This window comes from Sciurus vulgaris, assembly GCF_902686455.1.
Source record: "Sciurus vulgaris genome assembly, chromosome: 2".
NCBI classification, from domain to species: domain Eukaryota; kingdom Metazoa; phylum Chordata; class Mammalia; order Rodentia; family Sciuridae; genus Sciurus; species Sciurus vulgaris.
Window position 1 is genome coordinate 127,615,792 of NC_136462.1, and position 27,629 is coordinate 127,643,420.

The 27,629-nt window shown below is 39.9% G+C and overlaps 1 protein-coding gene across 1 annotated transcript in view; it reads right to left on the minus strand.

Moving 5' to 3' along the window:
• Positions 1-16,750, minus strand: part of GABRA5 (gamma-aminobutyric acid type A receptor subunit alpha5) — a 76,573-nt gene extending 59,823 nt beyond the window's left edge. Inside the window, exons 1-3 of the mRNA XM_079124578.1 lie at positions 16,643-16,750; positions 15,246-15,305; positions 14,707-14,865 (exon numbers count right to left, since the gene is read on the minus strand). Coding sequence (XP_078980704.1) covers positions 14,707-14,792 — 86 coding nt within the window. The 5' untranslated portion in view covers positions 14,793-14,865; positions 15,246-15,305; positions 16,643-16,750. The remainder of the gene's footprint in view (positions 1-14,706; positions 14,866-15,245; positions 15,306-16,642) is intronic.
• Between the last annotated feature and the right edge of the window lie 10,879 nt (positions 16,751-27,629).

A 27,629-nucleotide genomic window follows, 5' to 3' on the forward strand; every position in this document is an offset into this window, starting at 1 on the left:
TACCTAGTTACTATTTTGTCTTGATAAGCTTCAGCTCCCGAGTATTCTAAGTTCTGTTCTGGACTGAATGTCCATCAGCCTAGCATGACAATCAAAATCTACCATTCCTGATTCTGAGGAGCTGTTTATTACCAATGTTTTAGCCATTTTAAAAACAAATTAGGCACTGCACATGGACTAGCAGAACTTACTCCACTGATAGGGGATTTTATAAGTTTGGTTTAAACACAGAAAATGTGGGTTTGATATCATTAGTAAGCCTCCTGCAATTAGGCAGGGGTGAGGAGGCGGCATTGAAAAACTTTTACCCAGGTTGCAAGACAAGGCTGGTCTTATTCAGTCTTTTGCTGAACTGGGAGCATTTGTGCTGTGAATAATGCACCAGGATTCAAGTGTTTGGTGACACAAGTGATTGAGTTTCTGATATATCTTTGGGCTTCTGCATCCTTCAGTGCTGCCAGCTCATGGCACATTCTGTGTGTGCCCACACATCAAGAGTCACAATAAAACCCTCTAGAAAAGCAGACTGAACCTTCAGGGAAAATTACAAGAGGACCATTCTTGGGATGTTCAATGGAGTGGAGTTATCCAGGCTCAAAAAGCTTATGTAGACGGAGCAGATGGAAAACAGAATGATCTGCTTAGATGCATTCATCTGCCCTTGAGCAGATCTGAACAAACTAAGGAGGTTATTTTGGGGAAAAGAAAGTCTAATCCCAGAAGATCCTAACACATCTGAAGAGCATGGCTCCCACCTCTGGTCCCTGTAGATGCTTTGAGGTGTGCCAACAGCACTTGACCTGCACATTGGGCTTGACTGCAAGGGCTCAGGGGACTCACTGAGCTGAGAGCCAGCTGTGACTCCCCAAAGGGAGCCCCCTTGGTAACTGGAAAAAGGAAGCCATACTCCTGGTACTTCCCTTAAATGCTCGGTTGTGGAGTCCCAGCTTTACTGCAGCACTTTCTGTTCCATGCAGTCAATAAAATTAGAGCCAAAAGCCACCTTCCCTCCATGGAGGGACACTGAAGTCAGAATCAATGTTTGCCCGCCCCACCCAGTTCTTGAAAATTGCTCATTTTCATTGATTGCATTTAAACCAATCGATTCTTTACTGACCCTAAAGCTTTTCCTTTTGGAATGGCACAGTAGAAAGATTCTCTTGATTTAATTTTCACATAACCATTAAAATGCATATAGAATTTCTAGCAAGCTAAAATTCAGTCCTGTTACTAAAGAGCCCACAGACATACATATTTTACTCAGTGATTTAGTATTTAAAAATATTAAATTCCCCTTTTTTTCTAACATTCATGGTAATTTCACACTTTAGAAAGACAAAAAACTAAGCCATGCAAAGCTAATGGCAGAATTAAAACCCTTGACATCATCATGGGTTGTGTAAGAATGAATGTTATATTTGGTTCTTGCTCAGTTACTTGTGTAATGATCGGTCAAAGAAATCTGGTCTCATGGTCTACTTTTCATGGTGTTCAAACTCTTAACAGTCCAATTATTCAATTTTAGGCTATGTCCAAGTGCCTAATTTTTAGAGGGTACTTGCTGCCTCTTTACCATACAAATATATAACAGTAGAAAAAGCAGTCTTTCCTTATTCATGGATTTATTTTCTGCTGTTTCAGTTATCTGAGGTCAACTGCTAGCAAAAATAGTAAATGGAAAATTCCAGAAATAGACAAATTGTAAGTTTTCAATTATGTGCCATTCTGAGTAGTATGATGCAATGTCATATCAACTTGCCCGGTATCTGAATCATCACTTTGTCCAGCGTATCCATGCTGTATACAATATCTGCCCATTAATCACTTAAGAGCTCTCTCAGTTATCAGATGGACCATTACATCATCATAACGCTCATGTTCAAGTAACTTTGTTTTACTTAATAATGGCCCCAAAGTCCAAAAGTAGAGATGTTGGTAATTTAATTGCCGTATCCTATTATAATTGTCCTATTTTATTATTAGTTACTATTTTTCATCTCATATTGTGCCTGATTCACAAATTAAACATTACTATAAGTATGTATATATAGCAAAAAAACATAGCATATAGGATTTGATGCTATCCTCAGTTTCAGGCATCCACTGGAGTTTTGGCATGTATTCCCTGCAGTTAGGGGAGAAGAAGTATTACATTTTAATGTTTCAAGGAAATTTTTCTACGCTATTCCATTATTCGTTGTGAAAATGTTCTTAAATTACATTAGATCTGAACAGCCCTAGCTGTTAAGAGATAAAGACTTGCCTACATTATTGACCATTCTGAGGCTATAGCTGTAGCGCTGTCTCTGTGAGTGCTACTCTCCTTGGCTTTGTCCAAGAATAAAGACAAAGGTTTAGTGCTCCACCAGTTTCAGGGAATCACTGTTCCACCCTGAATCTCACTTCACAAATACCCAAATCATTTCTGATAGCAATGGGATAGGATAATGCTTAAGAATTCCAAAGCTCAGTTTTCACTTATTGACCAAAACAAAAACAAAACAAGAAACAGAGTTTGAATATACCTACATATTTGTATATAATTATACTTTTCTTGGAGAAAGTTTAATAGTTACCCTGTCTTGCCATGATCACTCTTTGTATTTACCTGTGGGCCTGCATATGTAAGAAGCCATGGCTAAGGACCTGCAGTGTTCTTCCTTCCCTGTATTAAGTAAAGACAGGTGCTGTGAGGTAGGGAACAGATTATTCCAAAAATCCTGAAAATGTCTCGTAGGGTAGGAACAGTGTCGTTTTATTGTTTGCTTTTAGCTTTTTCCGTGAATGACCGGGAAGCTCTCCACCTCCACAGATCAACTTCAAAAATGATTCATCAACAGAATGTGGTTATGAAATACACCACTTTCACAGCCCTGAAGAGAAAGACTTGCTTGATCACAGAATACAAGTGCTGTGTTTTCTTAGCCTCTGGCACTGTTGTCCCTTCAGGAGAACCTCACAGATGTCAGGGGAACTTGCTGGTACTTCTACCAAGCTGCACAACCTTTAAGGGCTTCCTCTAGGGTTGAGAGTAACCTCAGCCTGCTTTGTTCCATTTAGGCTTGGGAAAAGCTCTTGAAAAAACAAAATAACACAGACATACTGGGCTCTGCCATCAGTGCGCAACACCAAACCCGCAGCGTGTGGTGGGGTGAGTTCTCCCAGGACAACCGCAATTCCCCCTTCCCACTGAACACTCACTCCAGTAAGGGTCCAAGGGCAGGCTCAATCCACTGACATTCCCATTCAGCTTTTCTTAACCATACTGAATACAACCCAGGATCTCTGCTCACCTTTGGATCCACCCTGAGTATATTCCTGCCTCAAGGAGAAGCTAAAGGCTCTGCTCTTTGGGGAGTGGATTTTTATAAGATGTTAGTAAGTAACAGTCTTCAACAAAAAAGAAATACTTGAAAATTTTGATGACTTACTCTTTTATTTTAATCAGAGTTAATTAATTGAGTTGTCTTGAAATGTGAACTATTTCCTTATATTTACATATACTCTCTTCAAAATTGTCACATTTACTCCATGTTTTCAGTTCTAACATTTTCAGTTTTGGTCTTTCAGAAAAGAATAGTGTCATATCTTGGTACCATAGGGGACTGGTTCCTGGACTCCCCCTGTGGAAATCCAAATCCATAGATGTTCAAGACCCTTATATAAAATGTGTTACATTTGCATATAACCTATGTATATCATCCTATACATTTTAAATAATTTCTACATTAATTATAACACCTAATATAATGAAAATGCTATCTAAATAGTTATATCATATTTTCTAGGAAATAAAGATGAGGGAAAAGTCTGTATATGATCAGTAGAGATGCATGTTTTCACCAGCATTTTCAATCTGAGTTGGTTGAATTCACAGATGCAAAAGCCATGGATATGCATGGTTAACCATGTAAACCAATCCAGCCTGTTTAAAAAAAAATTGTATTTTTTACATTTCTTGTGTATTACTAGTCTATGCAAAAGACATAGGAATTGATTCCTAAACTTTCCAGTGATTTGAAATGAGGACTAGGGATGTAACTCAGTGAACTAGGCTCAATCCCCAATACCACCTGAAAAGAGAGAGAGAGAGAGAAAGAGAAAGAAAGGGAGAGAGAGAGAGAGAGAGAGAGAGAGAGAGAGAGAGAGAGAGAGAGAGAGAGAGAGAGAAGGGGGAGGAGGAGGAAAAGGAGAAGGAGAAGAAGAAGGAGGGTGAAGGACTCATATTATAGCCTGCTGGTTGCAGGACAGGCAGGGACAGGAGTAGGGTGCTGAAGAGCCATGGAAATGCCCTGGGGTTTCTTAAAAGACTATGCCATGGCACCCAGCCTAATGTGAACTTCTGGGTCATTTATAGACTTTTGATGAAGTTGGAGTGAGGAGCTGGCATTCACGAAACTTGATCCACTAATGGGTTTATTACACCAGCATAGTGCTTAAGAAAAATAAATTGTTCAGGAAGGGTAAACTCTTGCCAACCTCTCGCCTCTCCCTGTTGTCTCATGCCTGGCCTTTTCAAAATTTTGATTCTGAGACTCTTGCATTAGCTTCTTCCTGACTTCTTGGCCCTAGAGACTTGGTTTTAATTTATCCAAGAGGAAACAGGCATTTGTAACTTTTAATCCCTCCTCCTGCCACTGCCCTTGTGACCTTCCTGTGCAGCCAAGGTGGAAAGTGAATGCTCTGGGGCTAAGCTGGAAACAGAAAATCTGCCTTGTGAACCAACTGCCAAAGTGACTCCAATGGCCTCAGAGAGTCTCTCTCCTCCATTACATCTTCAGAGAGGCCCTTATTGTGCTTGGCACTTATTCCAGCCCAATGACTACTGAGTCCACCATGTGCCAGGTGTTGTGGAGAGAACTAGGGACATGAAAATGACCTCCAGGTCATGAGTATCTTCTGCAAGAACCATTTGTGTTCCTGGAGGTTTTCAGAAGAATATGGTAGGAATCCAGTGTCACTATACAGGAACACAAGGGAGAGAAAACTCATGCTTGCCTAGGTTCAGAGGAGAAAAAAATGAACCTGAGGTTTTAAGAATGAAGACTGTGTCTCACGTCAGTCAAAGGGGCGCAGAAGGGTATTGTCAACAGTGGCCCTGAAAAAAGAACTGTACCATTTGCAGAGGGCATGTAAGAACTCTGCTGAAAAGGGCAACATGAGAATTAGCTCATAGAGTGCTTGCCTAGCATGAATCAGGCCCTCGGTTCAATCCCTAGCAAGCATTGCGGGGAAGGTAGGCACATACGAAACCATAAAGGACTCTGCATACCATGCTACATGTCTAGGAACTTTCTGGAGGTGAAAGAGGCCCTGAGCACTTTCCTGGAGCTCTTGGGCAGCTTACCAATGACAGATTTGGATAAAGCAAGACTGGAGGCACAGAGACCAGTTACTCAAGCCATGGCAGTGGGTAGAAGAGCAACTATCATCAGCTGAAGTTTTCCTTTCATCCCTCCTCTTTCCTTCCTTCTTCCTTTTTTCTCTCCCTCCCTCATTTCTCCACCCACCACCACCACCTTTTTTTTTTTGTTTTTTTTTGTTTTTTTTTTTCCTTTAGATGAAGTCTTATGCGTTGTCCAGGCTGGCCCAAAAGTCCTGGGCTCAAGTGATTCTCCCACTTTATTGTCCATAGGAGCTGGGACTAGAGGTACATGCCACCAAGCCCAACTCATTCAGCTGGATTTCTGACTGGAGGTGAAGGAGAAGGAGGGGTCTAAATATAACAGGACTGGAAATGCAGAGGAAGCTAATTCCCCCAATAAGTCAGCTACCAACACAGGGTGAACTCTGCTGCAGAATTCACTCATTACCATCAGCCTTCATATCTGCAGGCTCCACATACTCAGATTCAACCAACCACTGATGGAAAATATTCAGGGGAAAAAATGGCATCTGTAGCAAACCTATAGAGACTTTTCCCTTTGTCATTATTTCCTAAACAAGATAGCACAACAATTATTCAAATAGAATTTACACTGTATAAGTAACTTTGAGATGGTATACAGTATACAAGAAGATTTGCATACTATGCCATTTTATGTAAGGGCCTTGAGCATGAAGGATTTGGGTATTAGAGGGGATCCTGGAACCAATCCTCCACAGACACTGAGAGATAACCATACCCTGAAAGGGGAATAAGCAAAGGGATTTATTTATTTATTTATTTATTTATGAATGATACCAGGCATTGAACCCAGGGATGCTTAACCACTGGGCCACATCCTCAGCCCTTTTTGCATTTTAATTATAGGCAGGGTCTCACTGAGTTGCTTAGAATCTTGCTAAATTGCTGAGGTTGGCTTTGAACTCACAATCCCCCTGCCTTAGCCTACAGAGCCACTGGGATTACAGGTGTGTGCCACTGCATCTGGCAAGTTTTATTTTTTATTAAGATATGAAAGGCTCTTTCCTTTTGAGAAATTTTCAAGGATTCTATGTAGACGTGACTTATCCATTTATCCATTAAGATTATAATTTCTGATAAGAGGAGTAATATGTTGTAGATTCCATCTTTAAAAGGTGCTTCATTCTATCAAGTACTGTCTGAAGATGTTTCCTTATTATAGTATTTTAAAGAGTACACTTTTTCTCAACATTTCTGGGGAAGAATATTATTCTGAATATTGTCAGACCAAAAATTGTGCCAGTAAAGACAGGGCATGATGCACTTCTTTGTGGTATAATCTCATCTTATATTGACAGTCATGTTTTATTTACATAAAATAGGATTGATAACAGGAACTGCAGACAGTTTTAATGTGAAATTACTTTGAGAATTGAGCAGATTGGTTTTATGCTTCAGCTTATCTGTCTTCTGAAATTGCATTCTTCCTCCTGTATTTGATGGCTTCTGGGAAATATATCTTCACTTGTTTGTTACTTTAAGGTCATTACATAAGCACCTCTAAATGGCACCATTGTGTGATGTTTTCCTCAACTGTACATTATGTACTACTGTAGTTCACCATATTTAAAACAAAATGCTATGCAAGAGGGAGAGAAAACGGCCATGGTGGACACTAGCTGGATGATGAGGATTATTCCCAAATTTCCGGATGAGAGTTTTCCCCCATTTCAACGTGGAAAACTCAAACTTGAAACAAGTATTTTATGTGGTTAAATTTCTGTACCATGGATTATGCCAGGACTCTTTTGTTAAAAAAATTTATATCTTTATTATTTATTTATTTTTATGTGGTACTGAGGTTTGAACCCAGTGCCTCACACATGCTAGGCAAGCACTCTGCCACTGAGCCACAGCCACAGCCCCACCAGAACTCTTAAATTCCTCCCATTCCATATGAAAGTTCCTCCCAGTCTGACCCTTCGGTTCCCCAGATCAAGTACAAGTCCATCCCTGCTCACTACCTTCCTATGGACTCTCTTTTCCTTGACTCTGCTGCCTGGCTAAGAATCTGCAGCCTACCACATAGACCCTAAATCATACAACCCCACCCCACCCATGCTCCCTGGCTCCCTTCCTTTCCCCAGCCACACTAGGTGCCCCACATATACGGTGGTGCCACATGCACCACCCCACAGCTTTCCCTTGCTCTTCATCATTCCCGTTAGCAGGCATATCTGACATAATGCCATGGGTCTTTAAGTCATTCACTCATGTTCCCTTTCAGCTGTTGCTCCATTTGCTCTTCTTCTCAGCAAAACTCACTGGAAAAGTTGTCTACATTAGAAATCCCTGCTGCCTCTCCTCCCTTCTCTTGCAGCTGCTCCTGTCTAGTCTCCACTACTTGCATCCCAAGGAAACCTCTTTCCTGAAGGCCAGGATGGAACTCTTTGCCAAACCCTAAGGTCAAATCTTGGTCTTTATCTCAGTGGACCTGTGAGCAACAGGTCTGACGTCTCCCTTCCTACAACACTTCCGCCAATTGGCCTCAGGATGCTGTTCTCTTCATTCTTCTTCACTTGCCTCTTCCTTTCATTCTTGCTGTGCCCCCACTCTTATCTTCCAGCCTCTGAAAACTATGATATTCCAGGACACAATCCAGGGACCTTTTTTCCTTTCTGTCTACACTCAAACTTTACTTGATCTCATCCAACCTAATGGCTTTCCATATCTTCTACCCACAACAGTATCTCAAGCCACGCATGCAGTTCAATCTCTCTTTGACTTCCAGACCTCTATTTCCAATGGCTTGCCTGGCCTTTCTACTTTAGTATCTAACACACATTTCAAAGGACTTAATAGGTCCATAACCACACTCATGATTATCTCTACCCAAACTTCTCCACTGTCTTCTCCCACTCCATGACAGGCAATTGAATCCTTCAGGTTTTCAGGTCAAATACTTGGTATGGAGAGGTCATCGTGGTCCTCTCTCTTTCCTTCATGAACATATCAACCTATCAACAAATCCTACTAGACAAAATAGTTCCTCCCCTGCCTCATTTTAAACTGTTTGCTTCTTCCATTTCTCCCCTCTACCCCCACCCCAGATTCTACTCGATTTTATTCACTCAGCATGCTGAGTGAGCTTTAAATTCTAAATGGCATCATTGCCACATCTAAATTAGATCATATTTTTCTCCCACTCCAAAACACTCCATGGACTGGGCCAGGCATCATGGCACATATCTGTAGTTCCAGCTACTCAGGAAGCTAAGATAAGAGGATTGCTTGAGTCCAGAATTTCAAAGACCAGCCTGAGCAAGACAGTGAGACTGTCTCAAAAACAACAGAACCCCGCTCAATGGCTCTCTCTGACCTTCAAGATAAAAGTCAGCTGATACTTCAGTTATCACCTACAAGTTCCTCTGACCCAACTCCACTGATCTGCTTTCTACCCATCTCCCACTTCTTCATATCTTGTTCCTAATATGCCTGGCAAGCCCCTACTATGGCATCCTTGCCTTGCCTTTGCCACCATGTCTCCTGCCTGATCAGTCTTCCCTACAAAATAGCACTGCTCACATCCTCATTTCCCTGGGACTCCTGCAACAGCCTTTCTTTCCTGCACATTCATTACCTCTATTCTGAATTGTTCTTCATAGCAATCGTTGTAACTTAACTGATACTTATTTGCCTATTACTTGTAGCACCAGAATACACCCTCCATGAAGGCAGGCTCCACTCTACCCCCTGTGAGACCTCAGCACCTAGCAGTGTGCCTAGTACATGGTAAGGACCCCATAAACACTACAGTAGCAGCAGGGAAACAGCCCCCAAGATGCCCAGGAAAGGGAGAATTTGCAGATGTGGTCCCAACTATAGCTCTTACTGTGTTCAGGCACAACTTGGACACATCACCCTCTGAGTCTAGAAAAGATCAGGGGTGCCCTCGTCATAATACCCAGAAGGAGGGATGGTGTATACTTAACACACACACACACACACACACACACACACACACACCACACCACACCACATCACCACCCCCATGTCCACCTCTGGACTTGTTTAAGCATTTGGCATTAGGTAAACAGTGGTCCCTCACATCAGCCCTGTGACATAGGATCCATTACTATCCCCACTTTGAGATTCAGAAACTGAGATGTAGACAGGTTACATAACTTCTGATGTCACAAACACAATGTATAGCAACAGAGATCAGAGCCAGGTAGCAAGACTGCCCAAAATAATACTTCAGGCTTCCCTAAATGCTTTGTAAGGATCTTGAAACAGGAACCAAACAAATAGTGGAGTGAAGGCCCATTTTGTTGTTGCCACTAAAACTAGAATTAACTGGCCCGATGTTTCATTAACTTCTAGATTCTGTCTTTGGATTTTGAAATGAGTCTCAAAGATACACATAAAATGGACTTTACAGGGAATTGTTAAAGCCTGTTTCATAGCATGTCTTACTCTTCTTATCCCTTCTATACACCATTAAATTTCATAATCCATATCCTATACTAGGTTTTATTCAAGCTGTGGTAGACCCACTGTTTTTATAGTGGTGTTATTTGAATTCAAGATTAAGATATTGTTTTGCTACCAATATGGAGATTCCCCCCATTCATTCCCTTTCATGACACCATAAATATTAGGACATTCTAGAGAAGGCTAGAGCATCCTTGAGATGAACCCTAATGCTTCCACTTTCCAATGGTGAAAATCAGACACATTTCTCTCAGTTCAGAGCCTGAGCTCTCTACACCCACAAGGTAAGGATTTTGTGAAAATTAAATGGCATACTTCTTAAAATCATTGTGAAGATTAAGGAGACACACCTATGGACACACAAAACTCGCTGCTGTTACGGTTTTATGATGTGATGTTTTGTTGCTTTCAATTCTAATACTTCCCTCTGAAATTCCACATCAATTGAAATACATATCTTATGCCACTGAATCTTAATAAAAATCCAAAACCCCACATTCTCCTTCTCCCCTTGAACTGAGCCAGTGACTCATCCTGGAGCCGATTGCCAGCTGGTGTCGGCAGAGAGCCGTATCCTTCTGAGCTCTGTTCAATGCCTATCGGCATGATGAACATATAAAAAGTTACCTTTATAAAGTATATAATTCAGAAGTATTTTCTATCAGTGCCTTAAAAAAAAAAGTTGGATGTGTCTGTGCAGCCTGGTTGCAGTCACCTACTTGTTTTGCTGGAGCTACCTACTTTTCTGATCTCTGACTCTCCCTGAGCAATTGCTGCTGTTCCTGCTGACTGCTTCAGTGCTGCTTTCTGAGTATTTTCCTAATTGTTATAATGTCTGTTTGTCCTGGGTCTTATGAACTTGCAGCTATAGGGCAGGAAGAATTTGTCATCTGGAGATAGATAAGAGAGAACTTTCCAAGACATTGTGGGTGCCTGCATGATTCAGAGAGAATGTACTTTCTGCTCTAGTTAAGAGAAGGGAACTGTCCTTGAGTATGTGTCTGCAAAGGCCCTGTACATGAGACCTAAGGCCCAGGCTGGCACACTTGTGTAAATAAAGAATAACCTTCTCTGTTCATGTTTGTAAACAAATTCTGCAAGGACCTGATTTTAATTCCTGATTATAAAATATTTTTTTTTCTGAAGTCTGTCTGAATTGCAGTTCCTCCTAATGAAATCCCAACATATTTTTCTTTTTCAGTAGATAAATCCATGAAATATATTTAATGCAATTAAATGAATAGAATCAGACTTAACCTTATGATTGAGTGGATAATTCTCCAATATATCTTGCAATTATCATGGGTCTACCAAGTTGGATAAGGTATGATTTTTCAAATGATGATAAATTAATTTCAGTTCAAACTTAATAGTATATATTTTGACATTAAATTGATTGCAATATTGATTCAGTGCTAGTTTTTCTCTACCATGTACTTTTGGTTACTGGTTTCATTAAAATAATTATAATGGTTTAAATAATCCCATGTCCTCGAACAGGCCATTGCATAAGGCTGACTGTCAAATAAGACCTCTGCTCTGTTGTATGCTTCATACACACTCTGTTCTATAATTTAACACTAATAGCAGAATTATAAAGGCTACTGAAAATGAGCTGCTAGTGACCAAACAAATCCAAAATAGGGATAGGAGGAAAAAAGAAATAGTACTCATATTATTTTCAAAGCAATTTCACATTAATTATCTCAAATAATTGCCAAATACATTACCCCTCTCACAAGTACATTTCATGGTTGCCAGATACACACGCATTTCACAGACACTGCATATCAACTCTATATGTGCACAAAATCTTGCACATTGCCTCTTTCCTTCTTCTCCCCTCTGATTTACTTTACCCACTGCCAGTTCTCTGACTTCCTATGTGTATGTACAGGCATCAGCATTTCTCTGGTCCTAGAGTCATGGTCGAATTAGGGCCTTTGTTACTGCCTTTTTACCTTTCTTTGTCTTTCTTTCGAGGAAAGAAAGGAAAGTTTACTTAAACACATCCCCATCCCTAATCTTAGAGTAGAAAAAACTTTCTGCTCCGAAGAAAGAAAATACCTTTTAGAATTACACTCCCCTCCTCTCTATATTGGTCTGCAAACCAACAGTAGTCAAATAAGGCAGTGCAGGAAGTAACCAGACACAATGACATAAAGACTGAGTAAGGAATCCCAGCAGTTATTAGCTTTGTGAACTCCCCAAGTTAGCTATTTCTCCATCCCATCTTCCCTAGTTGCAAAAAGCAGCTAATGATGCTCAGCTCATAAGACTGCTCCTAAGAGTCACCTAAAACACATGACATAAAAATAGGTGCTGTACATCATAATAGTTACTATTCTGTGGAGATTTAAAGTTAAGCAAATGTTATAAAACTTTCTTTGGAATTTGACAAGATTATTCTTACATATGTTTAGATACAGTGCAAATGAGAGGAGCCTCATATAAGACGAGAAATAGGGACTTGATATCTTTTATGATATCTTTTGTGGTTGTTGAAAAGTACACCCTGCTGGACAGAATGTGTGCAACTTGGTTTCCCTCTTCACTAAAAACCCCACCTTATCAAAAGCAGCTGGACACACAGGGCTAAGTGTTAAAATCACTCAAAGAACGTGTAATGATGTAATGATGTAAAATTCCACTTAAAGGAATATTCTCTAATCGAAATAATCTCAAAACTTTAAAATATTGGAAGCCAAATGTGTTCACTACAAGAAAATTTATAACAGCAAAATCAGAAACAATGTAAACATCTCAATTAGGGAAGCAACAAATGACAGTGCATTCATGCACAATAATAAATCCATCCGTTTTAAAATTATACATCTTAGAGTTTGTAATAATAAAGTAACAGGTCTGAAAAAAATACACAAAAGTCAATGTGCAGGATGATCCCAACTATATAAATGTATGCATAGAAGCAAGGCAAAGCAAACATATTAAAATGTGAAGGATGATTGTCTCTGGTGGTAGAATTAAGGACACTTTACTTTTTATTAGGTATTATTTTATAAAAACAATCAAAATTAAAATCTTCTCCAACAGCTAATTTTTTAGAAAGCTTGAGGAATACCGTACCACTTGCTTAGTGTTCCCTTCCAGAACATAATAATGACGTATTTTGAACATAATCTTGGAAAACTATAGGATTAAGAAATAAAGTATAACTGCTTCTCATGGCTGAACTGCTCTTATATATTACTTCATATTTCAGACTTGAATTTTCCAGGAAATAAAATAACTTCCTACCTATTCAATGAATAGTCACAATAATATGTTGGCTAAAATATTATAAAGAAACTATATGTTCCCAATCCTAGCATACTTCTCACTTCCAAAATATCACTAAAATTATACAGTATGTCAATAAGCAAACTGACCACAATGTTCATTAACTTGCAAAGTCGAATACTTGGTAGGATTTCACTTACACACCTTCTATCACAACAATGTGAGCATCATGGTTTATAGAAATCTTTCTTGGAAAGAAAATCTACATTTAACAGTTAACAAAGATAAAGGCCTGGGAAGGGAGGTGTCCTGAGACAAGCAAGGAAAAAAAACATAAACGCTTTTTCCAGGAGAATACTCTCATAGGCTAAAGGGCTGCAACCTATGACTGTTTCCATTAGTATCCTTAGAGTACATGGGCTTTTGGCTCATGCTGATGAGGGATGGGCATGTCCCTTAGAAAAGCTATAATGGAAAAAGTCATCCTTTGAGGGTTCAGGCTTGTGCCCAGGTGCTCTGGGACCTGCAGTCACAGCACTCGGAAAGTCTTAAGTTTCCATCTGTCTGTCTGTCTCTGTCTTTTCCTCTCCCCTCTCTCTTCCTTTGCTCAAATCTGGAAGGGTCAGAAGAGCAGAAAATGCCCAAAGGACAAACAAAATGTCAGAGCCCCAGAAAAGATCATCTCCATTTGCCAGATAGAAGGAGTCTCTCCAGGCTGTTGCAAGAGCCACTGAATAGTCTCCATCCCTTTAAGATTTACCCATGTGCAGAGTACACTATGAAACCTCTGGAACCTAGTTTTATAGAACTAATGCTTTGGTGACTTTAGTCCTGAAATCTCATTTCTTAATCATATTCCACCAGCTTCAAGTTGCAATCCTTTTGATTAGCCAGAACAGTTCTGGGGCAGTGGGAGAGAAGAGGGAGAGGAGGAACATCGGCATCCTAAGAACATTCACTTATAATGTTAGTTAACACTAATTTGATGAAGAAAAGTTAGAATCAGTACACAGAGACTAACGGTCAAAATGAAAGGTTAATGTAAATGATAATGCCAGCACTTCATGGGTGTCTTTCAGATTTTCAGATGTGTAGTTTATGATCTCTGCACCTGCACTTGAATGGGCTGTTCCAGGTTGTTGGCTCAGGCCAGGACTACTTTGAGTTCTCTTCAATGCCACAAACATACACAGCACAGGCTGGGCTTAAAAGGCAAATTCAATCGCATAATGGAACCAAGGAGGGTGATCAGAATGTTACACACCATCCTGTCTAATAAGGAGTGAATGTCCTTTATGCCTGCGAACTTCTGAATCTTATTTTAACCCAAGTAGGAGGAAACACAGCTTTTACTCTGAAATCATCTTTGCTTTTCATTTCTGAAAACATTATCTGCCACTTTTCTTGGACATACTGCAGAGATCCCACAGCAGGGGCAGGCTTGCTCAGGAAGAAATCATGGGTCAGGGGCAATGACCCTTCATTTATTTACAACAAACCGAAGGGCAGCAGACTGCAAAGGTGGAAAGCAAGGGTTTACTGAATTGATGTTCTACTCTACAAGGCTCCAGAAAGGTACCACTGGCCCCAAAATTGTAAAATTAAAACTGGAGAGGATAACTTACCCAAAGTGACTGGATAAGTTCATGGAAATACAAAAAAGAAGGAGGTTTTTGATCATGATAAAACTAGAGAACATTCCATTGTCCATTCCCAATAAGATAATAGTTGAAGCAGATGAATTTGAAAGAATAACTGTCCTTTACACCAACTTGATCTTGACACTGAAAAATACACAAAGGGGAAAACATACGAACATGAAATTTTTGTGTCACTACACTGGAATCAATCATTACAGCTTCCACACAACAACCAACAAAGAAAGTAAACCTGGCTCTGTCATTCCCAGGACAGGCATACACCAGGTGTTTTCTACTTCACTGGGTAGTTAGGTGGGATGATTAAAAAAAAAAAAAAGTTACAATACGAATCAATTTTCTCTTTTAACACAGAATGCAGAATCATTCTATTTACTTTTCTCATACCTCAAATCTTGTTTTACTTTTCCGTACGTAATTAAATGACCCATTAGTCCGATTATTAAAATAAGTCTGAGCAAAACTACATTTTAAATGTGTCAAATCCACAAGTGGAATAAATTTACCTTTCTGAAATATCTGCCACACGTTCAAAGCCAGCAAGCTACTCCTTGTTCTGCAAGGTGCTGAGAGAAAGTATGGGAAAAGAGGGGGAGAAAGGCACATTTAGGAAACAAGTCTTCTACAGGATCAGGATAATGTAATAACTTTCTATAAAACAGCGTTGCCACTTTCTCACTATCCTGCCCCCATCGCTAAATGTCTTAATCACTGCATTTGAGGAAGTCTCTCAGTTCTGTTCTGAGCCCTAATCAATGCATTTGAAATCCAGGCAGACACCATCCCTGGGCTCAGCAACTAACCTTAGAGAAGACACATATTTCTTAACATGCGCATAACGCAAATAGGTGTTCATGATATATGAACAGCCTAGAGTTCCAAAGGAACGTTTTTCCCAGGAGACCCCCCCAAAAACTCCAGAATTGGGAAGTACACAACAGGTACTTCCACCTCAGAAGCCAAGGCCTTCTGTGACTCCTGTGAAGAAGGACAAGGTGCCATGCGGTGGTCGCCTGACCCGGGGCGAGTCGGAGCAGCGAGCACGAGGCGCTGCATGCGGGAAACCCAGGCTGCTCCTCCTGCCGCCCCTCAGCCTTTGTCAGTATACCCCAATTAAGGCTGCGCTCCACGGTCCCCGGATTGCTGTGCAGGCTCTCCAGAGCGGGCGCACCGGGGCAGGTGGGCGCGGGGGAGGCAATGCGGAGCCGCAGCCTCCTCCACCTCGGTACCAGCCGCCCGGCAGGGTCGGCCACCCGCCGGGTCCGCAGCGGCGAGCCAAGCGTTTCCCGCTGCCGGGCCCTTTCCGGCTCCCTCCCGGCCCTCGCAGATCTCCCTTGTTCTTGCCCCGAGTCCAAGCCCAGTGCCCCGCTGAGCAGCGCCTTTCTCCTGGAATGGGACCGCACAGTGCAGTGGAGGCTCCGAGTACCCTGGCCTCGAGCAGCCCTCGCGACACGCGCGCGACACCCCTGCGTGGCCCAAGCCCACCCGGCAAGTAACGCCAGGACGCCGCACGCCTCAGAGCCCCGGGGCTGGTAGGGGCCTTCCAGGTGGGCGATTTCGTCCCTCCGACTCCCGCTACAGCACATGCGGGTGTATCCCACCCCCCGGTTCCTACCAGAGACCCGTAGGTGCTGCACCCTGATACCCTGTTTAGCGGGGCTGCGCCGCCCAGGATGCCCCTGCCCTCCCGCGCCCGGCTTGGACCCGCAGTCGCCAGGGGAAAGTTTGCGCTGCGGCTGCCCGCGGCGCCCCGCCTGCTCTCCACTTCTGCTCCCTGGCCATGCAACCCGAGGCTCAGGAGCCACGAGGAGCGGAGTGCCCGCGGAGCTGGAACCGCCCGTCCTTTCACCCCTGCCCACATCTTCTTATCCCACTGCCCCGGCCCGGAGCGCCCGGGGCTTACCCTGCGCGCCGGCCCCGAGTGGCGAGCCGTCGGCGAGGGTGCATCCTCCTTCTCCACCGCCTGCTCTCGCCCGGCGGCAGGAGCGGAAGGCCGGTGCGGCGTCACCGCCCCATGCTGCCAGCGCGAACTTGCCCAGCGATCCTGGGTGGAGAGGATCCGGCGCCCCGCGTTCCCGCCGCCGCCCTGCGGCTGGGCTCTGCGCCGCGCCTGAGGCCGCGCGCTGCCCCGCTGCAGATCCCCCCAGCGCCCCCAGCGCACTCGCGCGCTCGCTCTCACCTCTCTTGAGCGCCACATGTCGTCTCTGGGTTTGGAGGAACGTCCCTCTGCAGAGGCGCTCCGGTAGAGGCCGCCAGAATCTCACCAAATGCTCTCTGGGCCAAACTCACTGAGGGGGAGGGCTCAGGGCTCCGCGGTTTGGCCTGGTTTGGGATAGGCCATATTTCTGATGAAGTTTCTTGAGGGCCTTAGAAACATATTCTGTATTCCCCCTGGAATAGCCACTGGTCCCTTTTTTAGAGCAGAAATGGAAAGATCGTGCAAAGGCAGCAGCCTGCTGTGTGAGCTGTATGATAACGGAGGCCGTTGCTTTGAGAGCTTTCCTCCTCTGGGGCCCTGCATAGCACCTCCCTAACCTGACCTCAGTCCTTAGTCCTCAGTTTCAGAAACTGTCTTGGGAGAATCCTTTTTATCCAATTCATAGATAGTAACTAATTCATTGCTATGGGAGCCAGAGTAAAACTGGGGATTAGAATGAAACCCTCGCTTGATTGCTGTATACATTTGAGGTTTTCTTAAGTTCCATTTCCTGAAGTTAAGCCATGGTATGATTAGGACAATGGTCTCTCCAGATCTGAAAGTGGGTCTGGTTCAAGGGAAGGGATCTCTCCAATAAATCCTCTGGGGACACAACATCAGGCACTGACTTCAGTTGGTAGAACACACATTGGCTTTATTCTAATTATGTTCGTCTCCTGTGTCAGTGCTGTAGCTTCTGAGATGTGAGGGGAGCACTAGCGACACCTGGGCAGAAATGGGGCCCCCTACAAACCACACCAGAAATCTAAAGCAATGCATTCCCCAACTGCAGGACTGCAGCATATCATTTCCACAGGAAGTAGGTGCTTCTGTTGATGTAAATATCCAGGGAATAATGTTTAAGATTTAAAGGAAAACCACCAAGACCTTGGGAAATTTGTATTATTGCTCCATACCTTTTGGGAAATTGTATTGTTTACAGTTTCTTACAGAAAAATAATTGTGAGAAAAGGCAAATTTCTAAATTTACTCTAGAAAAGATCTATAATTTTCCAGAGTATGAAGGCCCTCAGTTTTCTAGTTATGTTTAACCCAGGGTATGATAAATCTAAGATACCTGTTGTTATTTTTGAACATTCCAGAAATTATGAAATTTCTTTTCAAATGAGAAATTGTAAATAAATGCCAGGAACAGGGCATGAAGATGTGAATATATATAGGAATTGTTAATCTGATGACATCTTTAGTCACAGTTATTAAATTACTATGGGTTCTTAATTAAATGCAGATAAGATGCTCATTTGAAAGGGTTTTCTAACTCTAAGATGGATAAATTGAACACATGGATTTCTTCATTTTCTGAGCTCTTGTAAGATTTATCCTAAGATAAAGTTCCTTGTCAGTTGCTGTAGTTTGGGTTTTATATGTTCCCCAAAGACTCATTTGTTTAAAAGTCTTGGTCCCTGGGCCTGTGGTGCTATTGGGAGGAGGTGGAACCTTTAGGAGGTGGAGTCTAGTGTGAGGAAGTTAGGACACTGGAGTTGAGCCTTCATAAAGGATATTGGGACCCCAGCCTCTCCTCTTCCTTTCTTTTTTCACTTCCTTGCCTTGAGGGGAATAGTTTGCTCCACTACATACTCTCTTACGTGAGAGTATGCCTCACTGCAAGCCCAAGAACAATGGGGTTAAGCAACTATGGACTGAAACCTCCAAAACTGTGAGAAAAAAATAAAACTTTTATCCTTACAAGGTGTTTAATCTCAGGTGTTTTGTCACAGTCATGCAAAACTAACAACAGTCAAAATCATTAAAAAAGAATCAATAAGATTTTATAATCAACATAATATACTTTTCATTTATAGGTATTGAAATTACAGATTTAAATATTCCAAAAACAGATACTTTTCTCATAAGATTAAACAACATAATGCAAATAAAAGTTCAAATTATTAATGAATTTAAATCTTTACAGATTGTCACACAAAGTCATCCAGCCTATTTTTGAAAAAAAAAAAAAAAAGTAAGTAGGGATTGCTTTCATATTAGTAAGACACGGACATTAATTCTTACTGAATGAAGTATCAATTTTAAGTGAATGTGTTCTTTTAATGGAGGGTGTTTAAAATTTCCTTGGTTATTTTTGAAAATTTTCCATCAGCTTCAAGTTCACACATATTGTACATATGAAAATTACATTAAGCAAGATTTGTTTGTTAAAACTATTTAAGCATGTGGCCTAAATACTTTTCTCCTTTCTGTAATGAAATGTTATTCCAGTCTTTCCTCATTATGTTAATATAAAATATAACAGGTCCTCACATTAGGTGGACTGATCACCTGAAGGGATGGTGAAATGATCAGATGGACCACAATTTTGTGGAAACTCGCATTGCTAGACAGTACCTATTACTGTGTCAATATCTTTTGGATTGATATGGGATTCAATGCTTGTCCTGAGAAACGTGGTCTATCAGTTGAATTCTGATTTGTTCCAGTTGAATTTTACCTTTTATTGAGTGCAATTAAGTAACGTAGTTATAATTCTGGAGAACAGTAGAGGGCACCCCAGTTTCATACAACCTCAGTGCTGGTGGTCTGTCTGTTTTGGTTTCCAGTAGGAAATCTTAAAATAGCCGAATTTAGGGAAGCGGGGCAATGACTGGAGCATTTACCTTAAAATAACATTAACTCTGTACCTCACAGGACACACTGCATCTATAGCAGAGGCTGAGAAGGTGCCTCTTTGTGTGGGTGGGCGTGGTAGAGGTGCTGAACATAAGAAAACCAAACTATCATGTTAGTAAGATCAGGTAGTATCTGCCCTTCCTCCAGCCTCATCCATGTTGTTGCAAATGATAGGATTTCCTTCTTTGTTAAGACTGAATAATATTCCATTGCCATCCATTGTACCCAGCACATTTTCTTTATCCTTTCACCCATCAACTGACATTTGAGTTGCTTCCATGATTTGGCTATTGTGAAAAATACTAAAATGAACATGGTCATGCAGTTATCTCTTTCAGATAAGGTACACACACACACACTCACACACTTAGAAATAGGGCTGAGATATAGTTCAGTGGTAGAACCCTTGCCAAGGATTCATGAGGCCCTAGATTTGAAACCCAGCAACATAAATATATGTGTGTGTGTGTGTGTGTGTGTGTGTGTGTGTGTGTTTGTGTGTGTGTATCCTATGGTGATCCATATATTGCTGGATCATATGGCCTACCAGGGGTTGGAGTTAGGGAGAAATGGGGAGATGTTGGTCAAAGAGTACAAATTTTCAGTTTTTCAGGATGAGTAAATTCTGGAGATCAAATTTGAAATTTGCTAAGTGGGTATATTTTAATGGTTCTTAAGAAAAAAGAAGAAGGAGAAAAAAGATGAAGAGGAGAAGGATGAAGAGGAGGCAAAAAGAAAGTGGTGTAACTATATGAGATGATATATAGGTTAATGAGCTTAATTGAGATGATTATTGTAATGTGTATATGTATATTAAATTGTCAAGTTGAACACCATAAAGACACACAAATAGACCTCAATAAAGAAAAAAATATATAATGTTGTCCTGAGGAAGCAGAGCTTGGTTAAGGTGAGAGGGTAAATGTTCCAAACTGAGAGTCCACACATGTAGAATAAGACACATGCATGGAACTGTGTGTAATTTTGTATTACTGAAGAATGAAGAGTAAGGTAAACATAGAGATAAGATGAGTCAGGTGTGCCCAAGCCAGGCTTGGGAAGATAGGAAATGTGGACCCAAGAGGTTGATTTCCTCCTACAAGCCTTAGGGAGCCATAGAATGTAGTTTTGGTGTCATGAGAAAAACGAGATGCTAGAAAAAAATCACCCTGGCAAGTATATCCAGAGAAAGCTTTGAGAGGAGGCAAATCTTGGCTAAAAGCAAATATGGACATCCAGGTACAACACAGGGCCAGCCTATTGCAAGAATTTAATGAACCAGTTACTTCAACCATGGAATGACGAACTCATTGATTCACCTGTATTCAAAGCAGTTCTTCGCTTTGGGCCTTCCTTGCTTATTAAGGAAAAAGAATGGTCAAGCCTGACTGGAAGAAGTAGGACAATTCCTAGGAACCTGAAAAAGAATGGGTACAAAAAAATAACAGAAAAGGCAAAAGAAAGAGTAGGAACAGAGGTAGGAACGTGCAGGCCCCGAGGTGGTAAACGCTGTTTATAGGAGGCACAGACTGGGTATTTTCAATCCATATTTTATTTCTTTATCTTTCACATTTAAATTAGAGTTCTCAAATTAGTTATTTCAAGGCTACATGTAGATGACAGACATGTTTTAATTAGCTGACAATATTTTAAAATAAATACAGTATTTGAAAACCAGATTTTCCATAAATGAATGCATCCATTCATGAATATCTCTAGATTTCTGGATTTAAAAAGGGAAGAAAAACCCACAGATTCAGCAACATTGAGTGTAATTTCACATCTTTTTTGCCTCACCTCCACCTATTTGTACTGGCATGGGCTCCTCAGAGCAACATAGAGTATTTTTTTTTTTTTATACTGAGCTTCATTTATATTACTTGGAAAATAGAGGCAAATGAGGTATTAAAAATACCTAAGAAAATTTTTGAATTTTATTTTTATCTTCATTATTGGCTTATTAGTTATGTCTATTTCTATTTTATATTATTCTTATTTTAGTGGTGATGCTGGGGCATAACAATACACAGCTTTAATTTACCACAGTCTACTTTTAAGTAGTATCATGCCATTTTTTGCATAAGGTGATGGAACTAGCAAGAAAGATAATTAAAATAGTCATTGTAAAATGTGTTTAGATTTAATTTATATAGTATATGAATATTATACACTATAGCATATGAATCTCACAAAACAACTTTATTATGAAGTATAGTATATTAATCTTATAACAATTATGCTTCTATTTTTCTTTCCTATCTTATTTGGTGGTGATATAACACTTATTACTTCTACATTCAATAAATTGCCTTTTAATGTAATGATCAATTATTAAATGGGTTTTCAAATGAAGAAAAGATGTCATAGGGTATCATTTTAATTTTGCTTGTAGAAATTCCTTTATTGTTCTTATTTTGATTCTTTTTAGTTATACATGATAGTAGAGTATACTTTGACCTATTTAATCAAACATGTAGTACATCTTATTCTGATTAGGATCCCAGTCGTGTGGTTGTATATGATGTGGAGATTCACTGTGGTCTGTTCATATATGTACACAAGAAAGTTATGTCAGATTCATTCCACTGTCTTTCCTATTCCCATCTCCATCCACTCCCCTTTGTTTAGTCCACTGAACTCCCCCCTCTCTCATTGTGTGTTAGCATTTGCATATCAGGGAGAACATTCTACCTTTGGTTTTTGGGAATTGGCTTATTTTGCTTAGCATAATAGTCTCCTGAAATCCATCTATTTACCAGCAAAAGCATGAAGTCATTCTTTTTTATGACTGAGTAATATTAGTTTTGTATATATACCACATTTTCTCTATCCATGCATCTGTTGAAGGGCATTTAGGTTGGTTCCATAGCGAAGTTACTGTGAATTAAGCCACTATAACCATTGATGTGGCTGTGTCACTGTAGTATGCTGATTTTAAGTCCTTTGGGTATATAAGGAGGAGTGGGATAACTGGATCAAATGGTGGCTCCATTTCATGTTTTCTGAGGACTCTGCATATTGCTTTCCAGAGTGGTTTCACCAATTAGCAGTCCCATCAACAATGTATGAGTGTACCCTTTTCCCCACTTCCTCACCAACATTTATTGTTGCTTGTATTCTTAATAATTGCCTTTTTGAATGAAGTGAGATAGAATCTCAATGTAGTTTTAATTTGCATTTCTCTAACTGCTAGAATGTTGAACATTTTTTCATATATTTGTTGATGGATCATGTTTCTTTTTCTGTGAAATGCCTGTTCAGTTTCTTTGCCCATTTATTGATTTTTTTTTTTTTTTTGGTGTTAAGTTTTTTGAGTCCTTTATATATACTGGGGATTAATGCTTTATCTGAGGTGGTGGCAGAGATTTTCTCCCATTCTGTAGGCTCTGTCTTCATGCTTGATTGTTTCTTTTGCTGTGAAGAAGCTTTATAGTTTGATAACATTCCATTTATTGATTCTTGATTTTAATTCTTGTGCTTTAGCAGTCTTATTGAGGAAGTCAGTTCCAAAGCCAATATGATGGAGAGTTGGGCCTACATTTTCTTCTAGTATTTTCAGAGTCTCTGGTCTAATGCCTCGATCCTTGATCCACTTTGAGTTGAGATTTTTGCAGGGTGAGAGATAGGGGTTAAATTTCATTCTGCTACATATTGATTTCCATACTACCCAAAGCACTGTACAAATTTAATGCAATTCCTGTTAAAATTCAAATGACATTGTTCAAAGAAATAGAAAAAGCAATCATGAAATTCATTTGGAAAAATAAGAGGCCCAGAATAGCCAAAGCAATCCTTAGTGAGAAAATTAAAACAGAAGGCATCACAATACTGGACCTTAAATTGTACTACAGAGCCATAGTAACAAAGACAGCATGGTATTGGCACCAAAACAGACATGAAGACCAGTGGAATAGAATAGAAGACACAGAGACAAACCTTTTTCTTGTAATCATCCACCATCTGGAAAAGTTCATATTCATCTTTGGTTTTGAAATATACTATTTTGTCAGGAAAAATTCTTGACTGATAATTGCTTTTATATATAGTTTTTTTTTGTTTGTTTTTAGTTGTAGATGACACAATACCTTTATTTTATTTATTCATTTTTATGTAGTGCTTAGTATTGAAGCCCGTGCCTCACACATGTGATGTAAGTGTTCTCCCGCTGAGCCACAAACCCAGCCATGGTATATGCTTTTAAGTCTCTATCTTTGTTTCCTGCCTTGCCTTGATTCTAACCAGATGTCTGTTATTGTTTTTCTCTTTATTTCTCTGTACACAGTGATATTTGTTCCCACATCTGATTTTATCATTTTTTTAATTCATTTTTTTTTATTGTAAACAAATGGGATACATGTTGTTTCTCTGTACATGGAGTAAAGGCGTACCATTTGTGTAATCATAAATTTACATAGGGTAATGGCGTTTGATTCATTCTGTTTTTTTTCCCTTCCCCCCCACCCCTCTTTTCCCTCTATATAGTCCTTCCTTCCTCCATTGTTGCCACCCTCCTTAACCCTAACCCTAAACCTAACCCTAACCCTAACACTAACTCATTTTTTCTTTATCACTAGTTTTGATCCTTTCAATTGTAATATACTGTAGTGTATTTTTCCCTTTTCTACAATGTTTTGTAATTCTTCAAGCCTTGGGTATATTAGCTTAGAGTTCATCAAACTTGGAAATTTTTTATTCATTATTTCTTCAAATCTTATTTTGTACCTCTGCCACTTTGACTTCATATTGTTCCCATGGGTCACTGAATCTTTTGCTAATTGTTTTCCGGTGTGCTTCATTTAACACACTTTTCATTTCTGTGTCTTCAAGTTCATCCTCATGTTTTATTTTGCACTGTTTGGATGATATCGATACTATCAATTTGTCTTTCACTTTCAGCATTGCAGTTTTCATTTCATTTCTGAATATTCCTCTTTTATATTTTTTGTCTCTCCTGCTCCCTTTCATATTTTAACAGACCTAAGAACATTTTAATAATAGCCATCTTAAAGTCTTCCTCTGCTAATCCTATTATTTTTCTGCTTTTGTTTATGTTGAATACTTTGCTGATTTTTCTTCTGATAAAGGTCACTTTTTTCTGCTTCTTGCCATGTCTGCTAATATTTTTGTATTGTAGGTTACACCTTGTGAATTTCTTGTTTCTGAGTAACTGCGTTTGGTTGTTTCACATCACAATGTGAACTCTGGAAACTATTTAGCTTACAGAGCCCTGATTATTCTTCACTCAGCCTTATGGAATTTCCTTCTATGAACACATAACTTTCAATTCATGAATAAACTCAAGTGAAATCATCTATGATGATTTCTGAAATTATTACTTCACACTGTCCCTCTGTCATGCATTTTACCTCAAACATTTCAGTTGTCTTATGCTTGCTGATGGTATTAATTGTCTCTTCACCTCAGGGATTGTGTGTGTGTATGTGTGTGTGTGAGTTCTTTAAGATCTACTTCCATGCTGGGTGCTGTGACACACACATGTAATCCCAGTGGCTCTAGAGGCTGAAGCAGGAGAATCACAAGTTCAAAGCCAACCTCAGCAATTTAGTGAGCCCCTAAGCAACCTAGCAAGACCCTTTCTCAAAATGAAAGTAAAAATGGGCTGGGGATGTGACTCAGTGGTTGACCCTGGGTCAATCTCTAGTTAAAAAAAAAAAAAAAAAAAAATCTACTTCCTTGCAGAAATGAGGAATGAATATTGGATTAACTTTCTTTTCTTCTCTTAGGAGTCATGTTTCTACAAACTATTGTTCAGCTTTGGAAATAGTTGTTTTATGTTTATTGTGTAGTTTTCCAGATGTTTATAGTGAGAGGATTGAGTCTAGTCATTGGGAGCGGCAAACAAATTATTGCTTTGAACTCCATAGCCATAGACAGCTTGCCTGCCCCATCTGGGAATCTTTCCATGTGAAGGTGCAGAAAGACTCACTCATTTGCAGATGGCCACTGTTGCCCATTTGCAGGTGGTCGCTGTTAATGGGGCAGATTCCATGTTTGGTGTGGAATTTATGGGTTGGATAGCTTTGAATTAAGATGCCTGCTATCCTGGGGTAAAAGAGATACCAGTAGGCCTAACTAGTGTCTCAGCACCTACTGTCCAGAAGAGGAAGAATTATTGCGCAAGTGATAAGTCTCCAACGAGGCCAACTTCCCCATAGCTTCTAGCTTCTTGTTTACCTTGAAGAACTCCTCCTCACCATAAATTCCTTGGTGTGTTTCACTATAAATAAAGCATTCATGGACTTTTTCTTTTTGTTAGGATCAGACCCATCTGGTCTCTTCCACTGGTCAAGTCCCTGCTTTGAAAAATATCTTTTTGTGTCTTTAGCTTTATTTCTTGATATTACTTTTTCAGACTTTTTATTTTCAGCCATCCCACACCTCTGAGGGTTACTTATTCCATCTCCATGCAGGCTGTGGGCGACACTTAGTAATAACTCCATATCTTGAATTTTGCAATTATGTTAGTGAACATTTTATAACAGAGAAACATGAAAATATTCTTCTCCTGTCGTAGATAACTATTTACTATTTTATTTACTTTTGATAAACAGAAAATTCAACATTCACTTCAAGGTTGGCCTGTAGTATTTTATGAACAGATAATTTCTCTTGCTGAGAAACATTTCATTTCATGAATTTAAGTATTGCCATATATTTATACCTTCTTATGCTGGTGGTCATTGAATTATTTCCAATATTTTGCTCTGGCATTCTGGGAACATGTGCAAGAGTTTGTTTTGCTTTCTACATTTTTTTATTGGTGCATTATGACTGTGCATAATGATGGGATTTGTTGTTACATATTCATATATGCACACAATATAACAATACAATTTGGCCAATATCACTCCCTAATACTTCCTTCCTCCCTGTCCAACTCCTACCCATTGTTCCTTTTCCTCTCTTGATCTCCCTTTGATTGTCATTAGATTCATCTCCACCTTTCTTTTCCTTTTTCCTCTCTAGGTTTTGCTAGAGAAAACATATACAACCCTTGACCTTTGAGTTTGACTTTATTTTGGTTAACATATGTTCTACAGTTCCAACCATTTTTCTGTAAATGAGATGATTTCATTTTTCTTTATGACTGAATAAAATTCCATTGTGTATACATACCACATTTTCTTTATCCATTCATCCATCAACAGACAACTAGACTGGTTCCATAGTTTGGCTATTGTGAATTGAGCTGTTATAAACATGGTATGCATGTATCACTGTAGTATGATGACTTTAATTCTTCAGGATAAATAGTGTGGAGTGGTATAGCTGGGTGATATGGTGAGTCCATGCCTAGTCTTTTGAGGAAGCTCCATACTGATTTTGGTAATGGTTGTACTAATTTAGAATCCCACCAATGATGTTAAATATTCCTCTTTCTCTACATCCTCTTCAGCACTTATTGAATTCTTTATGAGTGCCGCTCTGACTGGTGTTAGATAATATCTAAGTGCTATTTTGATGTGCATTTCCCTACTTACTAGTAATGTTGAACATTTTTTTCACATATTTGTTGGCCACTTGTATTACCTCATTTGAGAAATGTCTAATTCACTTGTCCATTTATTTTATGGGTTATTTGGTTTTTGGTGTAAAGTTCAAGTTCTTTACATATTCTAGATATTAGTCCTCTGTCAGAAAAGTAGCTAACAAAGATTTTCTCCATTCTGTAAGTTCTCTCTTTACATTCCTAATTATTTCCTTTGTTGTGCAGAAACTTTATAACTTGATGTCATCCAATAAGGGTTTTTATAGGGCAGCATTTCTCAAATTTTCCATCTTTAAACCTAATTACATTCTTAAGTTATTTATGATCCCATTATTTTTTTCTCTTTTTTTTATTCTTTTGTTTTGTATATTATAGCTAACACTTTTAAACACTAAAACTAAAAATTGAGATTTAAGCATCTTGTTTATTTTTGTAAAAATAGCATTATGAGCTGGGCATGGTGGTGCACACCTATAATCCCAGTGGCTCAGGCTGAGGCAGGAGGATCTCAAGTTCAAAGACCACCTCAGCAAGGCC